The following is a 25,509-nucleotide window of genomic DNA, read 5'->3' as shown; positions in this document are numbered from 1 at the left end:
AAGGATATATGTGACATAAACCTGCTTCTAGCAAAATGCTGGGTTGGATACCCCAAATTACCATTGCTGAATAGGCAAGAAACTAAAGAATCCTCCGATGCCAAAAACAAAGTGAATGTAGGTAGGACTCTGAGGAGGCAAACAAATGCCAAACAGAGTTTTACCTTTTCTGGGAAACCTGTTTCTATTTTGGTGGATGGGCATCAGGGATAGAAAATACAGCTTGGTGCTATAAATGAGGAGTTAAATAGGAGATACCTGCATAAACTGGAAACCCAAAGACTTATTCAAAGTAAGCTAAAAAGAACAAAAAGAGTGAGACAGAAAAGGAACAGAATAAACAATAGGATCAAATAAAATTATTAGTAATAAAAATTAATGTAAATTGACTATTAATGATTTAGTGAAGACATATTATTTAAAAAACACAAAAATAGCTACATAGACCAGAGAAACACATAAAATATAAGGACACAGAAAGTTGAAAGCAAAGGATAGAAGACACCCCAGATAAGGAAAACTAGTGCACTTACTAATATCAGACAAAACAGCCTTGAAAGTAAAAAGCACTGAAAGAAATGTGACAGGTTGTTGCATATGATAAAAGATTAAATTCATCTGGAAAATATAGCAAATATCTGAGTACCAAATAACAGAGTAAACATAAAGTAAAGCTTGACAGATCAAAGAAAAATGTACAAGATTTTTAGCAAAAAAAATTTTAAAGCACCTAGTTCAAGATAGACAGAAATTATTGAGAATAGAGAATATTTGAATAACACAATACCTAAGCTTTATCCAATAAACACAGCTATAGACTATTGCACTCAATAATTACAGAAGGCACATTCTTTTCAAGCACATATGGATCATATAAAAAACCTGAATACACATAAGCTCAAAGAGTAAGCCACAACAAATTTGAAAGATTGAAATCATATAGAATATATTCTCTTATGGCAATGGAATTGCATTAGAAATCAAGAAGAGACAACTAACCAAAAAATTCCCATACTCTTAGGAATAAAAACCAAACACACCTTCTAAATAATCCATGCATGAAAAAAGAAACAGTGGAATGAGTCATAGTGGAAATCAGAATATATTTAGAACTTAAAAAAAAATGAGCATACTATATATTGAAACTATAGCCTTAAATCTGTATATTATTAATAGAAATAAAGAAAACTTCAGAACTACTGATCTAAGCATTCAACTTAAGGAACAAGAAAAATAAGAACAGAGTTGACCCGAAGAAAATGGAGGCATGGAAATACCAAATATAAAAATAAATGAATAAGCCAGAGAACAAATATGTAAGCTGGTTCTTTAAAAGAATAAAAAACTAGTCAAATCCCCTGACATGATTAACAAAGAAAAACAGAAAGAATACACACATAAGCAACAGTCAGGAGACGGGAACATAAACATAAATCTTTAAATATTAAACATATAATAAGAATATTATACAAACTTTGAAAAATAAAATGAAATAAATTATCAGAAAAAAATGATCAGAATTGACCCAAGAAGAAACAGAGAATCTGAAGAATACTCTAATTATTATAGAAACATAATGTAGTTTAAAATTTTCACACAAGGAAAATATATTAGACCTGGATGGACTTACAGGTTCGTTCTACCAAACATTCAAGGACAATTCTCAACTTACATAAGATTTTTCAGATAACAACAATGATGACAATAACAAAAGGGATTATTCTTTCTCACTTAATAAGACTAGTATAACACTAACATTGAAATGATTCACCAACACTTCAAGAAAAGAAAGTTACAGTCTTATCTTACCTAAGAATATAGCTGCAAATAGTTTAAAGGAAATAACAGAAAATTGAATTGAATGATGCATCAAAAAGATCATCATTAATAAATATAGCTTATCTGAGGAAATCAAGAATGATTTAACATAAAATTCCATTAATATATGAATAATATTCTTAATTATATTAATTAGCATATTAAAGGGAGAAGGAAATGGCAGCCCACTCCAGTACTCTTGCCTGGAAAATCCCATGGGTGGAGGAGCCTGGTAGGCTGCAGTCCATGGGGTCGCTAAGAGTCGGACATGACTGAGCAACTTCACTTTCACTTTTCACTTTCATGCATTGGAGAAGGAAATGGCAACCCACTCCAGCGTTCTTGCCTGGAGAATCCCAGGGACGGGGGAGCCTGGTGGGCTGCCGTCTATGGGGTCGCACAGAGTCGGACACGACTGAATTGACTTAGCAGCAGCAGCAGTAGTAGCATATTAAAGGGAAAAGGGTACATTCTGTGGATGTACAAATAGTTCGCAAAGTTCAACATGTATTCATAATTAACTATCTAGCAAACTAGTAACAGAATGGAATATTCTTTTTGTAAATTTGTTTTTACTTGGAAGATAATTGCTTTAAGATGTTGTGTTGATCTCTGCCATACAACAATGTGAATCAGCCTTAAGTATACATACACCCCCTCCCTCTTGAACCTCCACCCCCCCACCCCCATCCTACCCTCCTAGATTGTCACCGGGTTGAGCTGCCTGTGCTATGTAGCAACTTCCCACTCGCTCTCTATTTTAATGTGGAAATGGACACGCTTCAGTGCTACTTTCTCAATTGGTCCTGTGTGTTCAGGAGTCTGTGCCCTGTGTCTCTATTTCTGTCCAACAAATAGGTTTATCAGTATCATTTCTCTAGACTCCATATATATGCATTCATATATGATATTTTTCTCCTGACTTACTTCTCTCAAGCTCTAGGTTCATCCACCTCAGTTCAACAGACTCAAATTTGTTCCTTTTTAAGGCTGAGTAATATTCCATTGTGTATATGTACCAAAACTTCCTTATCTATAGAATGGAACATTCTTAATTCATAAAGGTTATTTATATAAATTCATTCAACATTATACTTAATGGTGAAAGCATTCCCTTTAAGATTAGAAATAAAATATGAGTGCTTGTTTGACCGTTTCTATTTAGCATCATACTGAAAACCAAGTAAATAAATATTTAAAATAATTAAAATAAATAAAAGGCCTTAAAAAAAGACACAGAAAATTTGAGTAGCTATGTAGAAAACCTAGAGGAAGTTACAGATAAGTTATTTGAATTAATATGAATTTAGTAATTTTATATGATACAACTGGTCAATATAGAGAAATCAATTGTTTTTCTTTTCATTGGTACAGTTAATGTCAATATTACATTAAAATACAAGAGTATAAGTATTAAGAAAATGTGCAAATGCTTAGACTCAATCTATCAAAATTATGGAAAATACTATGAAACTTTAAGCACTTTATAGAAAATCAAAACAAATAGTTGCTCACAGATAGAAAGACTCAATATTATAAAGATGTAAGATTTTCCACTTTTATCTATAGATTCCAAGCAGTTCCAATAAAAACCCCAATAGGACAAGAAACTGCTAAAATTTTATATGGAAGGGCTAAGGTCCAAGAACATTCAAACACTCCTGAAGAATTAAGATGTATGTCTGGGGATGGGGGGATAGGAAGTTTCTCCATCAAAAGTCAAGACTTATTAAAAGGTAGATAAGTATAGTATTGATGTAGGTATAGACAAACAGGCCAGTAGAGCATTATAAGGAATCTATAAACAGCCCATCGTATTTACTATGGAGCTGTCACTGCAGATTGCAGGGAAATGAGAGGATACCCAATAAATGATGCTGTGACAGGTGGTTATCCATATTGAAAAACTGAAATTGGATTTCTTCCTTTTACCACACACAGAAATAAATTCTAGCTAATTAAAGACAGATATGAAAAAGCAAAATTATAAGACTTTTAGAAGAAGATGTAGGGGGTCTTCAATAATATGACTTAGGGAGTGATTTTTTTTTTCAAAGATGACACAGACAGCAGAAATTATAAAAGAAAAGGATGATTAAGTCAATTACACTAAAATTAAGATCTTCTGTCTATGAAAGGGCATCTTAATGAAAGTGAAACTAAAAGCCATAAGGTGGAATAAGATATTTCCAACATATCTATCAGTGAAAAATCATCATCAGGAACATATAAACACTTGATTCAAAATCAATATGAAAAGAAGGAATAATTTAACAGAAGATGGGGTAAAGATATGAATAGGCATCTTCATTTGGGAGGAAATAAAGCCCAATAAACCTAAGAAAAGAAAATAAATATTATTTGTAATCAAGAAATAGGTTTATATTTGCATTTATATATCATTTTCTACCTACCAGAATAAGAATTTAAAAGTCTGAAGTACAAGTCTTGTGAGGATGTAAAATAAGGGAAACTTTCATATTGCCAGTATGAGTATAAATTTGTACAACTGCCTAGGAAAATGTCTTTGTATTATTTAGTTAAATATATACTCTCCTAGATATATAGTCTAGTCTAGAGAAAGTTGTGCATAGGTGCAGCAGGAAGTATATACAAGGATAGTATTAGTTGCAAAAAAAAAAAAAAAAAATTGGAAAAAATCCAGTGTCCACTAATACAGAAAACTTCAACTCTCCATTTATAACTAATGGAGACTGTAGCATATTCATACCATGGAATAATTTACATCTTCATGCATCAACTTGTATGAGTGTTTATGAACATAATGTATAAAGAGTAAACCATAGAGAAGAACATGTACAGTAAGATTCATTCATGTAAAGTTCACTAAGCGTACAAGACTAAATGATACAGTTGAGAGGTACACACATGTGTGGTAAGACCAGAAGGAATGATATAATATTCAGGGTGCTGGTTACCTCTGGGGGTTGGAAAGTGGGAGGAGAATGGAATCATGGGAGACTGGAGATGTTCTGCTTTTTTAAACTGGGATAAGGGCTCATGGGTGCTTGAATCATTGTTGGTATTTATATTATTACATATGTTAGAAATGTTCTTCTGCTTTTATGTTGTATAAAGTAGAATGCTTTCTTTCTGTAGTCACAGGCTAGCCATGTCTGGTCCACAGGAGAGGTGATGAATTTAAGAGAAGCTGCCAACAGCGAAGTTGCTTTTTCATTAAAAAGGAAAGAAAATGATGGGTAAGCAGTATCTTTTTCACACATTGTTCAGCCTTACAAATTTTTGTCGGTGATCCCAAGGCCCACTGCTGGTTGACTTTGTCACATATGAGTTTCAGGAAGAAGATAAACCATTTTATAAATAAGCTTATGCAATGCTAAGTAGGCACAGATAGCTACTACCCAGTTTTTAAGGTGGCGAAGCTAAAAGTGATGTTATTTCTTTAAAATAAAAAAAGTATTTTCTGGATTAGGGAATGTATTATACTTTTATGGAAGCAGGAAAATAGTTTACCTTTTCAAGGTAAATATTCAAGGAAACATTTTACCTTTCAAACTTGTTCTCTTTTCAGATGTCTTCTAACTTGACTCTGATTTTTATTTAAGCACTATCTCTTCCCTTCAGAAGTCTCTTGATTTCTTAGATTTCTGATTCACTGAGTTTCACCAGTAAATTACTTCATACATTCATTATTCTTTGCCTGTGTTTTCTACTTATACTAAGTTTTTAATTAGATTGTGTCCCTAAGAGCTTTGTACCAGAGATTTATTCATTAGTTATGAACATTTTATCCCTCTCAACTTTATTAGACTCCTTTATAAACTTAAAAAGTCTTCTTTTAAAAACAGATTATTAATATTTTCTAATCCTTTCTTAAACTTTTCCTTGAAATCTGAATGTCATTTGTGTTTCTCTTCTGATGTCACCCTTCTTGAATGACTGAGGAGGAGCAATCAGACAAGATGATTATGTTTCTATTTCCCATTCCCCGTATTTTCTACATTTACAGATTGTTTTGTGTGTTTAATTTTTATTACATAGTGTTAAAACATTAGCTAGTAATTAAAGTCAAAACTTGCTACTCTCTAATTTTTTAAAATAAAGTCAGTATTTCATGTAATTATGTCTCACATTGTTTTTCTTAGTGTTTATTCTAATTGCACTATGCTATTCAAGTTCCATTTCATGACATATTCTCATGTATAAGTCTCTCAATAACGTAAGTCACTCACAAATTGATACCTCCCTTCTTTGTCTTAATAAGAAAAATCAATTCTACTTCCCGAAACTGCTTACACTTTCCCAACAACTCTATATGGCATTAATAGACATAATCCTTCCTGTTTCATAGGTATTGATGTTAAATGGTTGTTGGTGGTGGTTTAGTCACTAAGTCGTGTCCGACTCTTGTGACCCCATGAACTGTAGCCTGCCAGGCTCCTCTGTCCCTGGGATTTTCTAGGCAAGAATACTGGAGTGGGTTGCCATTTACATCATGTTTGCTTATTTTGGAGACTGAGAGCAGGGCTGCGGGTTTAGAAGGGATCAAAATAGTTAATATTTTTAATAAATCTTTAAATTCATTTATTGTTACCTTTATATGTTTCTGATAAAGGGGTTTTTAGAAACTTTTAAAATAAGCATCAAATTGATCTTCTGAAAAAGATTTTCTTATCGTCTCCCCTGTATCTAGACTTGCTTTGTAAATTTGACCCTCAGAAAGAGTCACTATTTTCCTCACTACTTTCTGAGTGTGGTTTGCTTTTGGTATTAAGGAATCCATTGACCTTATCAGGAAAAGTACTATCAGGATGCTTGCCTGATCTGACTCTTGTTTCATCAAGTGGAAAGAAAGAGTTTATTTAACCAAAAAATTGAGTAAGTGTATAATACTTTCTAAGGAAGAAAAAAAAAAATCATGTTCTTTGCGAGTACTTCTTAATCAGTTTGAAAGTCAGACAGTCTAATTTGCCAAAGATCTCTGCTAAGATAACTGTCTCTGCTGCAGGTGCCCAGAAAGACTAGGGTGAAATAATTCACCTGGGACCCACTTTTGGGATATGCCTACCTGTCTCTCACCAAGTCCATGAGAGAACCCCTGAGGAGGGAAGATCTTTGGCATTTCTCTTGGATGCCCAGGAGGTCACTCAGATGTCTAAGGACATTCTTTACAAACCCATATCCGTGCCATCATTTATTAGACTCCCCGGTGTAAGGGGGTGCTTTCACACCGGTGCTAGACACCTTCTTTGACTCTCACTTTACCCGGCTTCTCTGTAATCTCAGCAAAGTCCTGTACTACTAAACTGGCACAAACCACGACTGTCCTACAAGCAAGACTAACATAAAACACCCAGGAACAGCCTCGGGTTCAGAGGCTAACACCTGTGCGTTAACTCAGTGTTCAAAAGTAGTGTTACGGCCCTAATTCTCAGGCACAGAAATTCATTAACTGTTACAGGAAATGACTTTTCAGAATCACCTGGCTCTTGTGTAGTAATTCTGAGTTGGGCAATTTTACTGTACTGAGTTTAATCTAAGACATCCTTCTATTATCAGATACTTCTTGACTTTCCCTTCTATTTCTGATCACAAAAAAGGTGGGGGCAGATTTACAGTGTTCCAAGATTACTTGGTCACAAAGAGTATGCTTAATCAATAATGTATTAAGAATGAAGGTGAAGAAATCACAATTAACAAGGAGAAAGATGACTGACTGGTTTAAAGGTTGGGAAAAATTTGTGCTAGCTTCCCGTCTTGAACTTATTATTTTTTTTTTCCATTTGTTTTTATTAGTTGGAGGCTAATTACTTTACAATATTGTAGTGGTTTTTGTCATACACTGACATGAATCAGCCATGGATTTACATGTATTCCCCATCCCGATCCCCCCTCCCACCTCCCTCTCCACCCGATTCCTCTGGGTCTTCCCAGTGCACCAGCCCCGAGCACTTGTCTCATGCATCCAGCCTGGGCTGGTGATGTGTTTCACCATGAATAATATACATGTTTCAATGCTGTTCACTCGAAACATCCCACCCTCGCCTTCTCCACAGAGTCCAAAATTCTGTTCTGTACTTCTGTGTCTCTTTTTCTGTTTTGCATATAGGGTTATAGTTACCATCTTTCTAAATTCCATATATATGCATTAGTATACTGTATTGGTCTTTGTCTTTCTGGCTTACTTCACTCTGTATAATGGGCTCCAGTTTCACCCATCTCATTAGAACTGATTCAAATGAATTCTTTTTAACGGCTGAGTAATATTCCATGGTGTATATGTACCACAGCTTCCTTATCCATTCGTCTGCTGATGGGCATCTAGGTTGCTTCCATGTCCTGGCTATTATAAACAGTGCTGTGATGAACATTGGGGTGCACGTGTCTCTTTCAGATCTGGTTTCCTTGCTGTGTATGCCCAGCAGTGGGATTGCTGGGTCATATGGCAGTTCTATTTCCAGTTTTTTAAGAAATCTCCACACTGTTCTCCACAGCGGCTGTACTAGTTTGCATTCCCACCAACAGTGTAAGAGGGCTCCCTTTTCTCCATGTATTTCTCACCACTGTTGCCCAGATTCATATACACACAGACATAGATCTGGGCAGCAGTGATATAAAGGGGGGATTTTATAGTAAGAGGAAAAATGAATTCCTAACTACTTTTATTATTAAATTCCCATATTGGTAACCTATATGTTACCCAGTTTATGCATGATTTTAAAGTAATCAAACAAACAAAAAAATAATCAAACCACTGAGTTGTGCAAATATTAATCTATCCTGTTCCTTGCTGAAATAATTTAAACATATCTGTGAAATAAACATCATTGCTAATTAATAAATACTAATGAAGGTAGAAAAGATTAGCTTTAAGTGATGAAATTTGATACCAAACATGAAAATAAAATCTGAATTAATTATGTGCTATGATCAAGAACAATTGCTGACCTTTAATTTTGCAGATACAAAATATTTATCAAATTCAAAGTAGCTAATACAAGTACTTCTGAACTTATATGGTGAAGTAGTTTCCTTCCCTGACATGGAGTTTGTCACCCTAGACAAGTTCTCTGTTGGTGCTATAAGAATCCATGAGTAAAAAAAAAACACACCAAAATGTCTGAATATTCAGTATAACCATAACAGCAGAAAAAAGTCATCCATTCATCCCTGACAAGTCCTAGCCTTGTTTTAAAGATCAGAGATAAAATCAACCAGTAAAATCTGATCCACAGAATTTCTATGACTCTCAAGTGACTTGTTTTCCTTGAGAATTAAATGCTAGAAATATATATGTATATAGTAGTCCAAAATAAACACCCATAATATCTAAAATTGGCCATAACAACTTCTTTTTGGACAGCTTGTACACAGGAAGAATATGTTGCTATATAAAAATGACACCGAAAATGAGGAAATATTGCTGATTTTTATAATCGTTGACAAGGAGTGAAAGTACCATTTTTTGAAACCCAGGTAGAGACTGATTTTTATCACCTGCCAGAAGAAAAACATCTTTCATAACATTGAGCAGCTGTCTACAGAACTCTAGATCTGGGTTTACATGCATTTAGAGACCTGGGTAAGCCAGGGGGACAGACTGGAGAGCTCCCTGGGCAGGGTGCAGGGGGGTGAACAGAGCCTGCGCCACACACATCCTCGCTGTGCCGCACCTGTGCCGCCACGGCTTCCCTCTAGCTCAGCGGTTCTCAAACGTCACCTTGTACCAGAATCGTCGGGAGATGGATGGCACGAACACAGCCTGGTGGCCTCGATCCTCGAGTTTCTGATTCAGTGGCTCTGAGATGCGCATCCAGGAGGTGCGCTCCATGTTGTGTTGCTAACTAACCTGCCCCTCTCGGGGAAGCTGACGCCAGCGGACCACACAGCAGAGAACTACTGCTCTGGTTTAAATTCCATAAGAAAGAATATTCATTTTACGTACGAGTGCCTCTATATTTAGGCTTCTATGCCTTGGGAGAACTGAATATATTGAAAAGTCAACTAGACCATTTGTTATAAAGTGTGGCCACCTTTGCAGCCCACAACTCTAAAATCCAGGCAGGGGCCGGTGGCGGGGGCGTCCTCTCTCACGGAGCTCTGGTCACTTCACTCACGGCTTCTGCGCTGTGTCGTGTTCACCCGCACTGCAGAGATTCATTTCGTTCTACTGAACCACTTGTGAGTGGGCTTTGCAGCATGTTAAGGAAGTGCCCTTCTGTTTAGGGAAGCTGGGAGCCAAGACACCAGGTAGAGGCTGATCCTAAAACCAGGCGCAGAGGATGTTAAGGGGAGCTTGGGACTAAATCAGGGCAGGGGCTGTTACTCTCTGCAGTCAGCCTTGCCTGGGTTCAAACCCCCTGGAGCCTCCCCAGTTGTCAAAGGATTGTGAAGGAAGGGAGAAAAATAGACACATTTGCTCTTTCTACTTTTGCACTGTGGATGATTCACTGACTCGAAACTGAGACTACAGAAATGGCAGACCTGGTGGCAGGAATAACAGGTTCATTCCATTGCCAGGAGCAATTGGTTGGTAAAACAGTAGAAGAATCTGAGGCTCTAGAACCCAAGAACCACAGCTTTTCTGTATTAACTTAAAGGGCAAGGGGGGAGGACAAGAATGAGTCTAGATTTGACTTATAATAACTAACCTTTATTGTGTGCTTCCTGGATGACATTTTATAGAGAGAGGCTGACTAATGTGCTACACTTCTAGCAAGGGCTGCTTTGTACCCGTAGGTGAAGAATTAGTTATGCATCAACTAGATGCCTCAAAGTAACTATTATATTAAAAATCTACCCTTAACTTACACTCTAATTGGAAAATTTTTGGCTGCTACCATTTTAAGGGCAACATGTATCCAAGAAGCTTCATCCCCCTTTCCCCTGCTTCTTTTTGCCCAATATCAAACCCAAAGTCAGTCAACTCAAAAGAAATATTTCCAAAGAAAAACAAAACCATGTGAAGAAAAAAGCACGATGCTAAAAATAAATTTCAAAAGATTCAATCTCAGACGAAAATTCAATCCTCAAACCACACAAAAGATTATGGAGCCACATTTGCATTTCAAGGTATCTCTTAGACTTGTTTACTTTGTCCATTTTCTTTAATTTGCTTTTTAGAGAAACATATATGTAAACCATCATACTGAGAGTTGTCAATTAGAAGCCATTAGAAAGAAATTGAGAGATAAGTCTTAAACAATGTTTGGCCAAACCTTTAGAATACTGGACTGTGAAATGGAAAGAAGGCAACATGTACATCAAGTCAGTTTGCTTAATAGTGGGCGTTAGCACTGAATCAATACCACAATAGGCATTTCTTTCAGAATTAAGCAATTCTATAAAAAGAGAACATTCTTACCCTCATCCTTCCATTCCTTATTGCTGGCCCATCTTCTGCTAATCTCAGCACATACAAATCCATTTTGTACTCCCTTCCTCCACGAATGCTGAATCCAAATCCTTTGGCTCCTTTCTCCATGTCCACAGTGAAATAATCAAAATCCTTTGGGGTTGCGGAGAAATGGAATAAACAATTGTTTAATATCAGAGAAGCTTCTGCGGCCAGTCCCTCTGTTCTCTCTCATAGTTACTGGGATCCAACTGACAAGATATCATGAGGAGTAATCTGACTTCAAGACAATATTCGAAAGGTTCGAGCAGATCAGAACAGTTTCCTTGGTCATTAAAAGAACTGCTGCATAGCTTGTGGACTTTAGTTCTTATCCATTTATGTGGAAAACATGTAACTATTGCACATAGGCCTCAGTGGTATTATCTCTCTGAATTTTCTCACTCACTGCTGCTGAGCACCATAAATAAACGCACCAGAGCTGTGTGTGTGTGTGTGTGTGTGTGAGAGTTATAGGTCTGCTGATTAGAAACATGAAATAAACCTGGTGGGGTCGTTGAGGTACCTGGGGCTGCCTGTAGTCTGACAGCGGGAACTGCCTGGCGTCCGGGGAGTGCTGCCTGAAGTCCAGGAGCGGGGGCTGCCTGCAGTCCAAGGGCGGGGGCTGCGGGTAGTCCCCTCCGGGCGGCTGCCTGTAGTCCAGCGGGGGCTGCCTGTAGTCCGTGAACGGAGGCTGCCGGATGTCTGGTTTCACATCTTGCCTCGCTTTTACTTCTGACCTGTAACTAAATGAATGGAAATGATGCTTGCTTTGGTGTCTCAGGATTCTAAAGAGATTAGAATGATCTTAGGACCTCCAAACATGTACAGGCCATACCTCTTGGTGGTTCTTTTGCATATTCAGGATTACAAGAAGATTAAATAAATGCTAAGCATAATTTTAAAATCTTTGACAAATGCCATATCTCATACTTTCCACTTGGCCGCTTAAGAAATCAAAGTAAAAGTGATGGTCAATCAGAACTTTGTGAAAAAGGACTCGTGGATCACCTTCTTTGACTTGGCTATTTAAAAAGCTGTGCCACTGCGCTTAACTCACATACTTTACTATATGTACCCAAACAGCAGTCTGAATTAATATCAGTAAACCCTTTGAACTTTTCTTTCTCTCTCTCTCTCTCACACACATACACAGCATTCATTACCTCATGAAAACACAATTTAAGTGATCTCTAAATACCCTGTGCTGTGTGCTCAGTCCCTTAGTCGTGTCTGACTCTTTGTGACCCCATTGCAGACCACCAGGCTCCTCTGTCCACAAGGACTCTCCAGGCAAGAATACTGGAGAGGGTGGTCATGCCCTCCTCCAGGGGATCTTCACAACGTAGGGATCGAACCCAGGTCTCCTGCACTGCAGGTAGATTATTTACCATCTGAGACACCAGTGAAGCCCTACAAATATCTAATTAAAGGTTAGTTTAACCTGTTAGCTTGCAGAATTTTTAGTATCTTGCAGAGGTTAAAGGAGTGAAAGTAAAATATAATCACTAACTACAAATCAGGGAAAAAGTCACTGTTCAGTTCAGCTCAGTCGTGTTTGACTTTTTGGCAAAAGAGGCCAAAACTAGTTTTTCAGTTCTGTTTTGTAGATTCAACTTGCTCTAAAATGAGGAGTTTCCAGGTCCCAAAAGGGCTAAAGCAGTCAATGCCTACCATTATGGGATCATTAATAAGATAAAGCAAAAAAATTATTACCATGTGTAGAGGCTACTGAACTCTATAGTTCATTGCCAATTGCCAGAACAGTGTTCTACATAATGAGTTACTTAGGGATATAGGTCGATTAAAAAGTACACTCTGTATAATAATAATTTTATCTAGAGTTAATATGGAGGATTTGAGAAAATGTTTAGCAACAAGGAAAAACTCAAATGTCTCAGGGAAATGGGTTCAAACCAGCAGAATTTTTACCTCTCACTATCTAAGACTAGATGAGTTCTGGTTTTATTTGTTTTTTACTGACTTATGGTCTGATGAGTATTAAACATTTTAAAGAATGTCTCACCTGAACAACTGCCATTAGTGTAATCTAAGATTTGTTGAGGACACACTGACAGTAAATGGCAGTAGATGTGTTTTTATTTGGGGCTTCGAAGGGGGCTAGCAATGCAGTTATTTTAATAAAGGGTTAAGTAGTTCCCATTAGTTACTTAACTAACAGAAGTGACACTTTCCTTTTGCAAGATGCATAATTCAGGCTTTGCTTTATACTTCAGCAAGCTGTCCACTCACCTACTGAGAGTGTGCATGCTGAGAACATAATTATTTAAAAGACGCTTTGAAAAAGACACTTAACTATGCAAATGCATGAATTAAACAAAAGGAATTAGACGGTGACATTCGTTGGCGGGTGTCGGTTCTTTTCTAGAAATCGTTTGCTTGGTGGTTTAGATGTCACATTGTTTTAAGCTATAGCACAGTCACTTTATTTTCATTATCTCTGTGGTGCTGGTATGAAATATCCATTATGAGCTTCGTTTCCAACCAGATGTGTCATGAAGTACAGCAAAAGAGTGAAATGTTAAGAGTCTCCCCAGAGCCTAGAAATAGGGACAGTTAGAACTTGTAACAGCTGTCATCCAAGCCTGCCTCTCAGCATTCAAATTTCATTCGACAGTGCCATGTGTCGGGATTTTACATTGAACAACACACTGAAGAATTTTCTAATAAGAAAAATACACAAATTTTTATGAGTATTGCTAACTTTTAAGTGAACGACATACTAGTTAGGGCAAAAGTTGTTACTCTGAATTTGTGAAACAGTTTAAGGAAAATTCAGGATTATTATTATTATTTTTCAAAGTCTCTTAAGAGTTCCCTTACTTCAGTTCAGTTCAGTCACCCAGTCATGTCTGACTCTTTGCGACACCATGGACTGCAGCACATCAGCCTTCCCTGTCCATCATCAGTTCCTGGAGCTTATTCAAACTCATGTCCATTGAGTCGGTGATGCCATCCAACCATCTCATCCTCTGCTGTCCCCTTCTCCTCTCACCTACAATCTCTCTGAGCATCAGGGTCTTCTCAAATGAATCAGTTCTTTGCATCAGTTGGCCAAAGTATTGGAGTTTCAGCTTCAACATCAGTCCTTCCAATGAATATTCAGGACTGATTTCCTTTAAGGATGGACTGGTTGCATCTCCTTGCTGTCCAAAGGACTCTTAAGAGTCTTCTCCAACACCACAGTTCAAAAGCATCAGTTCTTTGGCACTCAGCTTTCTTTATAGACCAATTCTCACATCCATACATAACTACTGGAAAAACCATAGCTTTGACTAGACAGACCTTCGTTGGCAAGTAATGTCCCTGCTTTTTAATAAGCTCTCTAGGTTGGTCATAGCTTTTCTTCCAAGAAACAAGTGTCTTTCAATTTCATGGCTGCTGTCACCATCTGCAGTGATTTTGGAGCCCCCCAAAATAAAGTCTGTTACTGTTTCCATTGTTTCCCCATCTATTTCCCATGAAGTGATGGGACCGAATGCCACGATCTTAGTTTTCTGAATGTTGAGCTTTAAGTCAACTTTTTCACTCTCCTCTTTAACTTTCATCAAGAGGTTCTTTAGTTCCTCTTCACTTTCTGCCATAAGGGTGGTGTCATCTGCATATTTGAGGTTATTGATATTTCTCTTACTGATGGTAGTTCCCTTACTTATGAAAGGATAACCTTTGTAGGTTGTATACTAGTATAACTCTTTGTAGGTACGAATTACATTATTAAAGAGACTTTAGAGATGATAAAATCAGATGGCTAATGGTAAATTCTAGGAGAATTTTATGGTATAAGTTCCAGAATCAAAAAATGCTGCTCATGTGGTAGGGGATATTATGGTGGGATTTTGCCTCATGTGGGTCTTTCAAGAATTGCTTCCCGTCTTCAGCATCGAGTGTACAAAGTCTCTGAAAGAAGTCAATTTCTAATGCTTTCCATTGACCTTGATATTTAAGACATGTAAATAATGATTGCTTTTGCTGGGAAGGTGAACTCTGCTATTTATACTTAGTTTTTGAATACATTACACAAGGGCTCTTCACTGTTTTCAAAAAATGCTTCTCCTTGAGCAATGTTTTGCTTCTATCAAAATTATTTTGTTTCCTGAGCACACACCAAAAGGATGTTAAGAGAGAAGTGAATAGAGGTGTGCAGCGTGTCAGGAGAAAGCCAATTCAAGAGTAAATAAGACAGGGTAAAATATTCACTTCTTCTAACTCATACAAGAAAATTTGCAAGCAGATTGTCATTTTATTTTATCACACTTTAACATGGAAACTGGCTCAATTTGACATGGAGGTGGGCACTTGTACAAACGAACTAATAAGAAATTCATACTGTGCTTGGCATACAAGTTGCCTTGCAGACATCCGTAGCCTGATCTAGAAAAAGGCAGAGTTTCTCTCTGATACCATGAACATCTTGAAATGAACCTAGAAAAGTGGTTCTAGAAAAACGGTTCTGTGAGATTTTAGAATTATTTCATTCATTTGGAAAAGATCCACCAACTGGCGATCAAAAAGTTAAGCCAGGAAACGTGAGTCTCAGGAAAAGGGCCCTGGAATTGGAATGGGCACATTCCAGACATTTAATGTTACTGAAGCAAAAACAGCTAAGAATCCTGGGTAAATCTGTTAGTAATCTATAAAACAAATTGGATCAACCTGTTAATCCCAGAGTTAGGAAATATTTTATCCTGAAGTCAGGCAAAAAATAAACAAACAAAAAAAACATCCAAAGGCTGCTGTTTCTGTGACAAGGGCTGAGTCCCTGTTGTAACTAGTGGCTGATGGGGACATGGCAGTGGCCTCTCCCCAGTGCCATTCTCCCCGCTGAACTATTACACTCCAGCGATGAGATTACCCACCCCCAGGCCAGAAGCAAGAGCCTGATTCCAGCAAAGTCTAATCCACAAAGGGAAGATGGAATTGTGTCTGGGAAGCGAACTGACAGAGGCAGAGCCAAGAAGCAGCAGCGTCTGATGCTGGCGCAGGAACTGCAGGAACACTTGGATCCCTCCTCCCAAGTCTAAAATGAATCCTGGGGAAAGTCAGTGTGATCTGTCCAAGGCATACATGGTGAAAGCAAGCACATCAGGGACTTATTACCGAGGCACCCAGGACATACTCCTCTTGTGGACTCTCGGATTCGTGCCTCTGTATCATTCACTCTTTGGGGCTTAGTCTTTGCTCTTCTCTGGACTATATTAAAACCATAAACAGCAGAGGACAACAGACATTTACTCCTCTAAGAAAGGAAATGGGAGAAATCAGAATAGGACTGGGCTTCATGGAAAGAACACCTGTGGCACAGGGAAAATATTTGCTTTGCAACATTCTGAGTGATAAACCTAGAGAGTTCTGGGACTCAAAAACTGGGTCTCACTTCATCTTCACTAACAGGGGAGGCAGGGGATGGGTAGCAGATGTTCACGAAAAGGACCAGTGAGGGTTTTGTTTTCAGAGATATTCCTGTGGGTTGTTCTATTTTTCTCCTTTGAAAGGGTGAAAACAACATGGGAACATGTCCTCATCTCTTTCTTTAATGGCTCCACCTAATTCAGGCTCCCTGTTACACACAAGTCTCAATAGGAAGACAGCATTGATTTTCTATGGCATCCTTTTATTCTGGAAGTTCATAGCACCTGATCACATTTGTTCATGATGTGAGATGGAAGGATCTTATTAGACTGTTGGTAGGTGGACATAAAGTAAAATGCAGTGAAAACACTAACCTATATTCATGCTCACAAATTCTTTAGCATTTCCCCCTCCATGCCACCGTTATTCTCTGGGCCATCAGCGACTTGGTGGACATGGCGGCCACATCTAACCACATTCATCTCGATCAGCCTCCAGTCTGCTCTCTAAGGGGCCAACTGAGAGACAAGTCTTGCAAAGCTAATCCAAAGATGTCAGTCCTAAGTTTAAAACCCTCCAAAAACCTCTGTTACACTTAAGATAAAGATCAGAATCTATAACATGCCTACAGGACCCTTTAGGGTGGGTCCCCACCACCCATGCTCCCTCTCCCTCACCCCCGACACTGGCCTTATTTCCTCCCTCATGCTTGCATGCTCCCTCCTGCCAAAGGGTCTTACCACATGCTACTGAATACTGTATATATTACTCTCTTTAATATGCTCTTCAGCTAGCTAACCCCTTACTTATCTGCAATCATGCACTGTTTACTCAGGAACGCTTCTCTTATTGTGAAGGTCAGACATCTACATTTGCTAACGAAACTATGTTTATAACACATACACAATCTCAAAATCACACAAAGGTGCACGTGGTAATTTTTACTTTTTGGAAATCTCTCTCCTGCCTGCGTTCTGTCCTGTCCCAAACTCTCTCCTTATACTTCCCTCACTATTCAAAATTAGAAAAAACAGAGGAAACTTTACCTGTTTTCATGTCCTTGAGGCTGAAGTGGCTGAGGCGGAGCTGGCTGGGCGACGGGACTGTTGGGGGTGGCCGGGCTGGGCTGGGCCAGAGGGCTCTGCTGGGCCAGGGGGCTGTGCTGCTGGGCCAGGGGGCTCTGCTTTTCTGAGCCGGGTGCTGAAGCGGGGCTGTTGAGTTCTGCAGTGGGAAACCAAAGAGGCAAATGAAGTCAGGCTGGCATTTGATAAAGGGCAAGAGGTGGCCAGAGATGGTTCCTCTGCCTCCTCACATGACTCAAGGCTGTGGTTCCTGCAGTTTCTGTTAGGCTTTAAGATAACAGCCCAAACTTAGCAAGTTCTAATACCCTCCTAGAATTAGTATTCTCTCATAAATGATAAGGCTGCTGAACAAGGTTATGAACAAAAATCTCTCGTCCTTTGTCAGAAGAAAAGATTACGATAAAAAGTATTAAAACTACGAAAAATAATTCAAAGGACTCTAAAATATATTCTACTTATTCTAGCATTACTTGTTGAAGCAAAGTGTTTTAGCCATTACATTTTGGTTGTAATGAGAAGTCCTACCAGTATCCTAAAGTTTGGATAAGGAATTAACCGCAAGAAAACAAAATGCTTTTCATAATCCTTTCTTCAGTTCCTTGTTAGTCTTATTTCCTAATAACCCTCTCTGCACTCCATTTCTCCAGAAAGAACATTCGACAGAGGAAAGTTAGTAAGTTGTTCTTTGTTAAAACTGCTTCTTGGTCTTTCTTTTTATAGCATCAAATTTTCATCTGAAATTATCTCTCTGTATTAGACTAACAGCAGGAGAGACATATTTCATACAGGAAAAGGGAGAAGCAAATCAGGTTTTTGCAACCAGTTTTGCTTGAAGTTGACTCCTGTTGAATATTTTATACATAATGTTGTCTGCATATAACAGGTTAAAATGGTTATTTTTTTTCCTGGGTGACAAAAAAGTGATATATTAGTGTTCCCTTATAAACCACTTTCCTCTTTCTTTGCTCCCACCCTATATTTAAAATTTTATTTTCCACCTGTATCAGCCTTGGCACTGTGGACACTTGGAGCCAGATGATTCCATGCTGTGGTGGGCTGCCCTGTGCTCTGTAGGATGAGTACGGAGGAGCATTCATGTCCTTTCCCCACTGGAGAGCAGGAGCATCCCCACCCCAGACATAACAACCAAAAACATCTCTAGACATCTCCAAATGCCCCCTGGTGGGACAAGATCGTCTCTGCTGAGGACAGCTGTTTTATATTTAAAGTCAGGTGGCTACTTGATGCCTGCTTGTTAGATAGTCCCAGATGAAATCAGGAGACGGAGGAAACCAGAGGTGTCCAAGGTGACTGAGCCCATCCCTCTCCACGTGGGACACTGTGGTCCAATCACCAGTGAGCTCCAAAGGCTGAATCCTCAAGTAACAGTACTGAGTCAGCAGCCTCAAACTAGTAATGAACCCACTGTGTCTGAAAAAAGTGAACTGATGGTAAATTGATGCTCAGAATTTCATTGCTCTTTAAGGCATGGCTATGGGTTGTGATGCTTAGGACTCCTCAAGCCTCAGGAGGGAGTCCTTGTATAGAGAAATTCAAAAGGCTAGGTGGGAATTTAAAATTCTTATCAGATGCAACATTTTCTAAATGAGCTCTCTTTTTACCACAAAACTTCCTCAAGCTTTTCAAAATCAATCTGACTTTGAAGAATCCTCCAGAGCTTAAGTGTTAACATGAATATTTTTTTTTCCTTCAGATTTGTGACTCTATCATCTCTGTTGAATGGGTTCTGGCTTAATATAATCATAAAAACAGTACTCCTGGGACCAAAGGGAATGAGTGAATAACCCGGGGTCTTGGGATTCACACTAGTTATCTACAACACCATATAGCTTGATCCTGGAATCATTGGTAATGAGTAAATAGGATATGGGTTGCCTCAGAGTGTTACTTTTTGCAAAACTGGATAACAACTTTGGACATTCTGATATCCCTGACTGAAGCCAGGTGAGCTCCCGGACCCCGGCTCAAGCACTCACCCTCCTGAGGAATGATGCGAAGGGTGACACTAAGACCCGCATCCTTGATGAGCTTCACGATGTCTGCATGAGGCATGTTGATGATAGACTGGCCGTTCACCGCTAAGATCCGATCTCCCACTTTTAGCTTTGCACAGCGATCTGCAGGACTCCCATCAATGATGCGTCCTATTTTATGTGGCACAGCTACAAAAACATCCCAAACAGAAACAGGTATCAGGGCCATTACCAGTACAAGTTCCACCTTTGAGTGCCTGCCACATAGGAAACAACATGATGTTCAGAATTCTGCCTTTTGTCAGTCTCTCGAGACTATGATCTTTTCTATCAAACGCAGCCCTGTGCATATAGCTGAGACCAGAGTTTCTACAGTCAAGGCTAAATTCTGTGATGGGCCAATTCCAAACATGTGCACCAGAAATTCTCAAACTTTGAGGCAAATTATAATCACCCTAGGATTAAAAATACATCTCTTTGAGTCTCATCCTAGACCTTGTGAATCAGAATGTTCAGGAAGAAGGGGATAATGGATTTTTAAGAAGCTCCTCAAGAGATTCCAATACATACAAAAAATTTAGAACCAGGGACATAGAGTACAGTACCCAAAGAGCTCATACTCTAGAGACAAAAATACAGTTTAGAAAAACACAATAAACCTGGGAACTTATATCTATCCTCTTCTATTTTACTAAGAGGAGAAAACAGGAAAGTGAAGAAATACTTACTTATATGGGAATTATCCAGCTGATGAAGAAGTTATGACCAACTTCCTACCCAACTATTAAGGTTAAAGGCTGATGCAGTTTTCAACTATTACTTATTCTTTCTGATTCAGTGCAAGTGGTGCTAAGATCTTGTTAATATCTGGTAGGTAATGTAGTTCATCAAATTTAAAATTCCACTAAGATACAATTTTCTTTTATGAACCACAAGAAAGAAAAATAGGAAAAAAAAAAAAAACCTCTAGCATTGAAACAGTAACTCCATTTGACAAAGCATGTTCTCTAATTTTTGAAATGTTAAAATATGAAAAATGTGTATTACAATTAATGGAATATGGTGTATGTCTCTTTAAAACAATGACAATTCATTTTGTCATTATTTATTTATACGCAAGGGGAGAGCCAGGTTTATGGGGATATAGATTTTCTAATGGGCTGATTTGTGTTCAAAGTCAGTGTCTGAGTTCCTAGAGGTTAACTATTCCTGGGGTCAGATATCAACAGTACATGGTGTCCTTATGCATGCCCTCAAGGTGCTGACCGTGTAGAAACCTGTTTCTTTTCCTTTTTCCCTTCAAGACATGAGCCCCGCGGGGAAACTGCCTGTCAATGACTTGTTGCACTCCCTGTGGAAGTCAGGGACTGATTTCACCTGCATAAAAAGGCAAAGACATACATCACCATTCATTATGCCCCAGGGATGTCTGCTCCTTAAACTCTCAATCTTGTGTCTGAGATACAGTGAAAGGCAGAACATCAACTAATGACCATGGTAAGGAAGGACAATCAGAGAGTTAATGAACCAGTACCTTGATCATATTTCTGTTGTGAAAGGTTATAGGTAGCATATGAAAATATTGGCCGAGACTGTGTCTCTGAAGTGAAACTCATCATGTTGGAAGCTCAAACACATTTTTATTTACCATAAGCATGGATGGCTTTAATTAAGAACAACTTACTTACAGCATACTGATAATCATCTGAGAATCTTAGGACAATACATTGCTCAAGCAGAAATGTAACAAAAACTCATTCATTTACTAATTGTGTAACTTGATGTGGGTATTGTAAAGTGTCTGGCCTTCAATCATAAATAGAGTGAACTTTCATTCCTGTTTTTGCATTCTTTCATGGCCAAGAGTATCCTGGATCAGTCAATAAATGATAAGATCTCCCTGGTCACACTATGTAATATTGTTATCTATCCTGACCTTTAAACAACTTCTCTGACTTTCTGTATTTCAAAAGTAAAATTAGGATAGTAATATAGTTGAACTCACAGGATGGTTCTGAGAATTAAATGAGTTATCATACATAAAATGACTAAAACAGTCCTTGGCATTAAGAATTGCTCTGTAAGCATTAACTCTTCATTCTTTCTATTACTGTTATTTTAAAGTGACATCACTATTGAAATGTGTGTGCTTGGATATTGGCACCAGCTGAAATTCTGTCTGCATGGGGCAAACCTGTAACACAGCTAAAATGGAAGGAATACTGCTTACTACAGAGCAATATTCCCTAAGTACCAACAGGGGTAAACAGTTCATTTGGGAAAGAGAGGTATGTTTTATGGAAAATAGAGACACCAGCTGAGGTCAAGAGTCCTGTTCGCTTTTCCGAGGTTTCACAAAAAAGGTGTTGCAACAATCTCTATAGGAAAACACTAACTTACAAGTTAAGAGTTAATTATCCAAAGGAAAATGAGCATAATACAGATCTCTTCTGTATATGATGCATTATCTGCATTGAACCTCTCACACACACATACACACACTTTTAACTATGTTAAGATAAATACAACTTTATCTTCAGTAAATTATGAGACAGCTGACAGTGTTATCACTGCATGTTTACAGCGTAGGAAACTGAGGCATTAAACAGTCTGCGGTCTGCCCAAGGTCACAGACGCTAACCGGGGTTTAGAATTCCAGACTGTCAGATGCCACAGCCTGTGTCCTTAACAGAGCCCAACACTGCCTCTCTGACCGTCACCAACTCCTCCCTCCACTCGAGTGCTCCCTGAGCACCTGGGGCTTTAATTTGGTGAGTGCAGGCTGTCCCTAAGGAGAGAGTCGCAAATGCTTCATTCACCACTGGCCCTGATCCAGAGGAGGGTGAAAGGCAGGAGGTTTGCTTGAAGCGGTTTCTTTGCGGCAGCTCTTTTGAGAGGCAAGGAAGGAGGAGAAAGGAAGGGAGGAAGGGGGCAGCAGGGAGACGAGAAAACAGGAAAATTGGACAGCTCCTCAGATCCCATTTAGCAAGGACTTCACATCGCAGTGTCATTCTTTTGAGGCAATTCCTCTGGGTATTAGAAACAGTCACATTTGAAATGAAATTAAAAAATACATTTCAAAACACATACAAATGATATTTAGATGATTTGCTCTTTTGAATTATTCATGCCTCTGCTCCCCACCATTACTGTGCATCATTTAGAATTTACTGGGCATAAAATTCCAAATGTTTCAAAACAAGATTTCACATACACGCACACAGGCACACTATGCTACTATTTATTAATTTCCAGACACTGTATTAGGCACTTATTTTAACTCCTTACAGCTTCAAAGTGAAACAGCTGTAAAAATTTAATAATCATGCTTATTTAACTGTTGAGAAAACAACAACAAAAAATGTCAAAGTCTATGACTTGGAAACTTGGGGTTACTCCCTTCTTTTTTAAATATGTGACAAAGTGAAAGTGAAAGTCGCTCAGTCATGTCTGACTCTTTGCGACCCCATGGACTATACAGCCCACGGAATTCTCCAGGCCAGAATACTGGAGTGGGTAGCCTTTCCCTTCTCCAGGGAAGAGAAGGGAAAACCCAGGGATCGAATCCAGGTCTCCTGCCTTGTGGGTGAATTCTTTACCAGCTGAGCCACAAGAGGCTGAAAGCAATTTGAATTATTAGAAGTGAAGGACTGCCTGGTGAAACAGCTTAGGAAACCATGCTTGAGATTTTAAGATGAAAGTTTCATTCTAAATATGTGTATGGTGATAATTCTTTCAAGGTCATTTTCACTTTATTAGGGCAGGTAGCATAAAAACTAAAAATGAAGATAAAAGAATGAAAACTAAATTCTATGACAATGTCCTGGAATGATGAAGTGGCTTACATAATATCTGAATGAGTACGCAATGCAGAAATGGATGCCCCATCACTGAAGTGCCTGGAATGGCTTTATTCAAATAGTTTGCTATTGGCATTTACTGTCATAAAACCAGTACCTGAAACTCTTGGCAGGTGCAGACAGCCTCACTTCCCTTTACCAGAATTTTCCCTCCATACAAGGACACCAACTGCTATTGTACAACAAGGGGTAGGCTCAGAGGAGGCTCACTCCAGAAACAATATGCAGCTCCACTCGCTCAGTTATGAGGTCTACAGAGCTTGTGACCTAAGGACTTTCTGTGCATAGTTAATGAGATTACAGAGCATGGAAGAGGCCCTGACCTTGATTTCTATTATTGGGATGAATGGTAGTCATTAATTCTCTGAGAATTGATGATTAAGGTAACTGCTGGAGTGCAGTCCATTTAAACGGCATGCCTCCCAGACATCATCTGTCAGGCAGCAACATAAATCAAGTCTTTGAATCAAGCCTCTTGACACAGTGTTCTTAAGATACACGGATATTTGGGAAAAGCTGCAATATGTCACGAGGCTTTGGGCATACTGACATTGGAAGGGAGACAACCTATTACTAGTTAGAAATTTTCCTTTAATTGCAAATCACATAAATTATGGGAAAAAGAAACCGATCTTCTCCTTCTTTATTCGTTTTTGGGTAAAACACTACTGTGCACTTACACTGCAGTATGTTTCGTATTTTCCTGTAGATGAACTGACTCTTCTGGCAATGCTCAACACCGTAAACTTGTTTTAGTAAGAATATTCAGACATAATCAGTTGGACCAGATGGTCTCTAAGTTAGCACTAAGAGTCTGGATTCTTTGGGTGTCTAGCCATAACCTCTACAGGAAACCACGATCCTCCCTTCTAGCTGTGGCTTTCTCTTCTGGGACCTACTATGGTCTATCCAGACACCTTCAGTCACTGGACAACCAATGAGCTCTTGTGTTCTCCCTTGGGTCAGTTTCCATCAGAAGATGGGAGGATTTTTCTTGCTCTGGTGGTGTATATTTTCGGAATCTTTTGGTGATGGATTAGTCATGGAATTTTTAGCTGCATCATCCTACTGAAGGGAATAGTGGATCTTCCTCCTACCTTTCCCCCTAATATTTCCTTGTTGTTCTTTATGTATCCCATTTCAGAAAAGGAAGAACCTGTGACTCATGTTTATATTTAATTATTTCCTTGTTATCGGACCCCACGAAGTAGGGTTGTATGTTGAGGAAAGCGTTAGATGGGGAAAGTGAATTCTGCATCATTCATGTCAAACTTACAAGGGAGAAGTTTCTGAAGTGAAAGTGACAAAAATAAATTCTTCAAAGGCAATCAACAATATCAATTCTCATTAGCTCACAATTCCATTAATTTGTGAAGGTTAAACAACATGCCATTAGCTTAAAGAGGCAACAGAAGCTAGTCTGGGTTTAGAATCTATGACCTGACATGAAAAGAATTTTTTTTCAACTAGATGATTCCAGTTGCTTTTCTTAAAATCACCTGTGAAAATTATCTATTTCCTAGTTTTAAAATTGTGGGTCAAGGTAGGAAAATCAGTAGTTCTATCAATAACATATTCCTGCACAGTATCTTCTGAGTAACAGGCAAAATGCTAGGTACAGTGGGGAAGACAATAATAAAATAAATGCATGGCATTTGTCCTCAAAAAACTCCCAGTCCAGTTGCATAGACCAGGGATAATCATATCAAATATTTAAAACAAAACACAAGTGGAAAATGTGTGGTGCAAGTAACATACAAGAGTAGGAAGGTGGGATGGATTACTGCGTCCAGGTGTGGACTTACAGACTGATAAGGAAAAGGAAGCCACTCTGGGGAAGACAGAGCACATGGCCTCTAGGCTAAGTGGCAGCTCCCTTAGCGAAAAACTCATGACAGTAAAGGGGGTGCCATCATATCCATGCAGGGAGATGCACAGAGAGGATGCTATGTGGATGGGGTCCCTCCAACCATTATTATGCTTCCATGTTTCCCCGAGAGCCTAAATAT

The 25,509-nt window shown here is 38.6% G+C and overlaps 1 protein-coding gene across 5 annotated transcripts in view; it reads right to left on the bottom strand.

The window, feature by feature from the left end:
- The window catches only part of MAGI2 (membrane associated guanylate kinase, WW and PDZ domain containing 2), a 1,418,773-nt gene that overhangs the window by 111,238 nt on the left and 1,282,026 nt on the right, over positions 1-25,509 (bottom strand). For all 5 annotated transcript variants that reach the window (XM_065939768.1, XM_065939769.1, XM_065939770.1 and 2 more), the window contains 4 exons: positions 19,644-19,829; positions 17,611-17,785; positions 11,721-11,940; positions 11,165-11,308 (listed from right to left, as the gene is read on the bottom strand). In XM_065939768.1, the coding sequence (XP_065795840.1) occupies positions 11,165-11,308; positions 11,721-11,940; positions 17,611-17,785; positions 19,644-19,829 (725 nt within the window). The remainder of the gene's footprint in view (positions 1-11,164; positions 11,309-11,720; positions 11,941-17,610; positions 17,786-19,643; positions 19,830-25,509) is intronic.

This window comes from Muntiacus reevesi, chromosome 6 (genome assembly GCF_963930625.1).
Source record: "Muntiacus reevesi chromosome 6, mMunRee1.1, whole genome shotgun sequence".
Taxonomy (NCBI): domain Eukaryota; kingdom Metazoa; phylum Chordata; class Mammalia; order Artiodactyla; family Cervidae; genus Muntiacus; species Muntiacus reevesi.
Note: the sequence above shows the minus strand (reverse complement) of the source record. Positions and strands in the feature narration are given on the sequence as shown.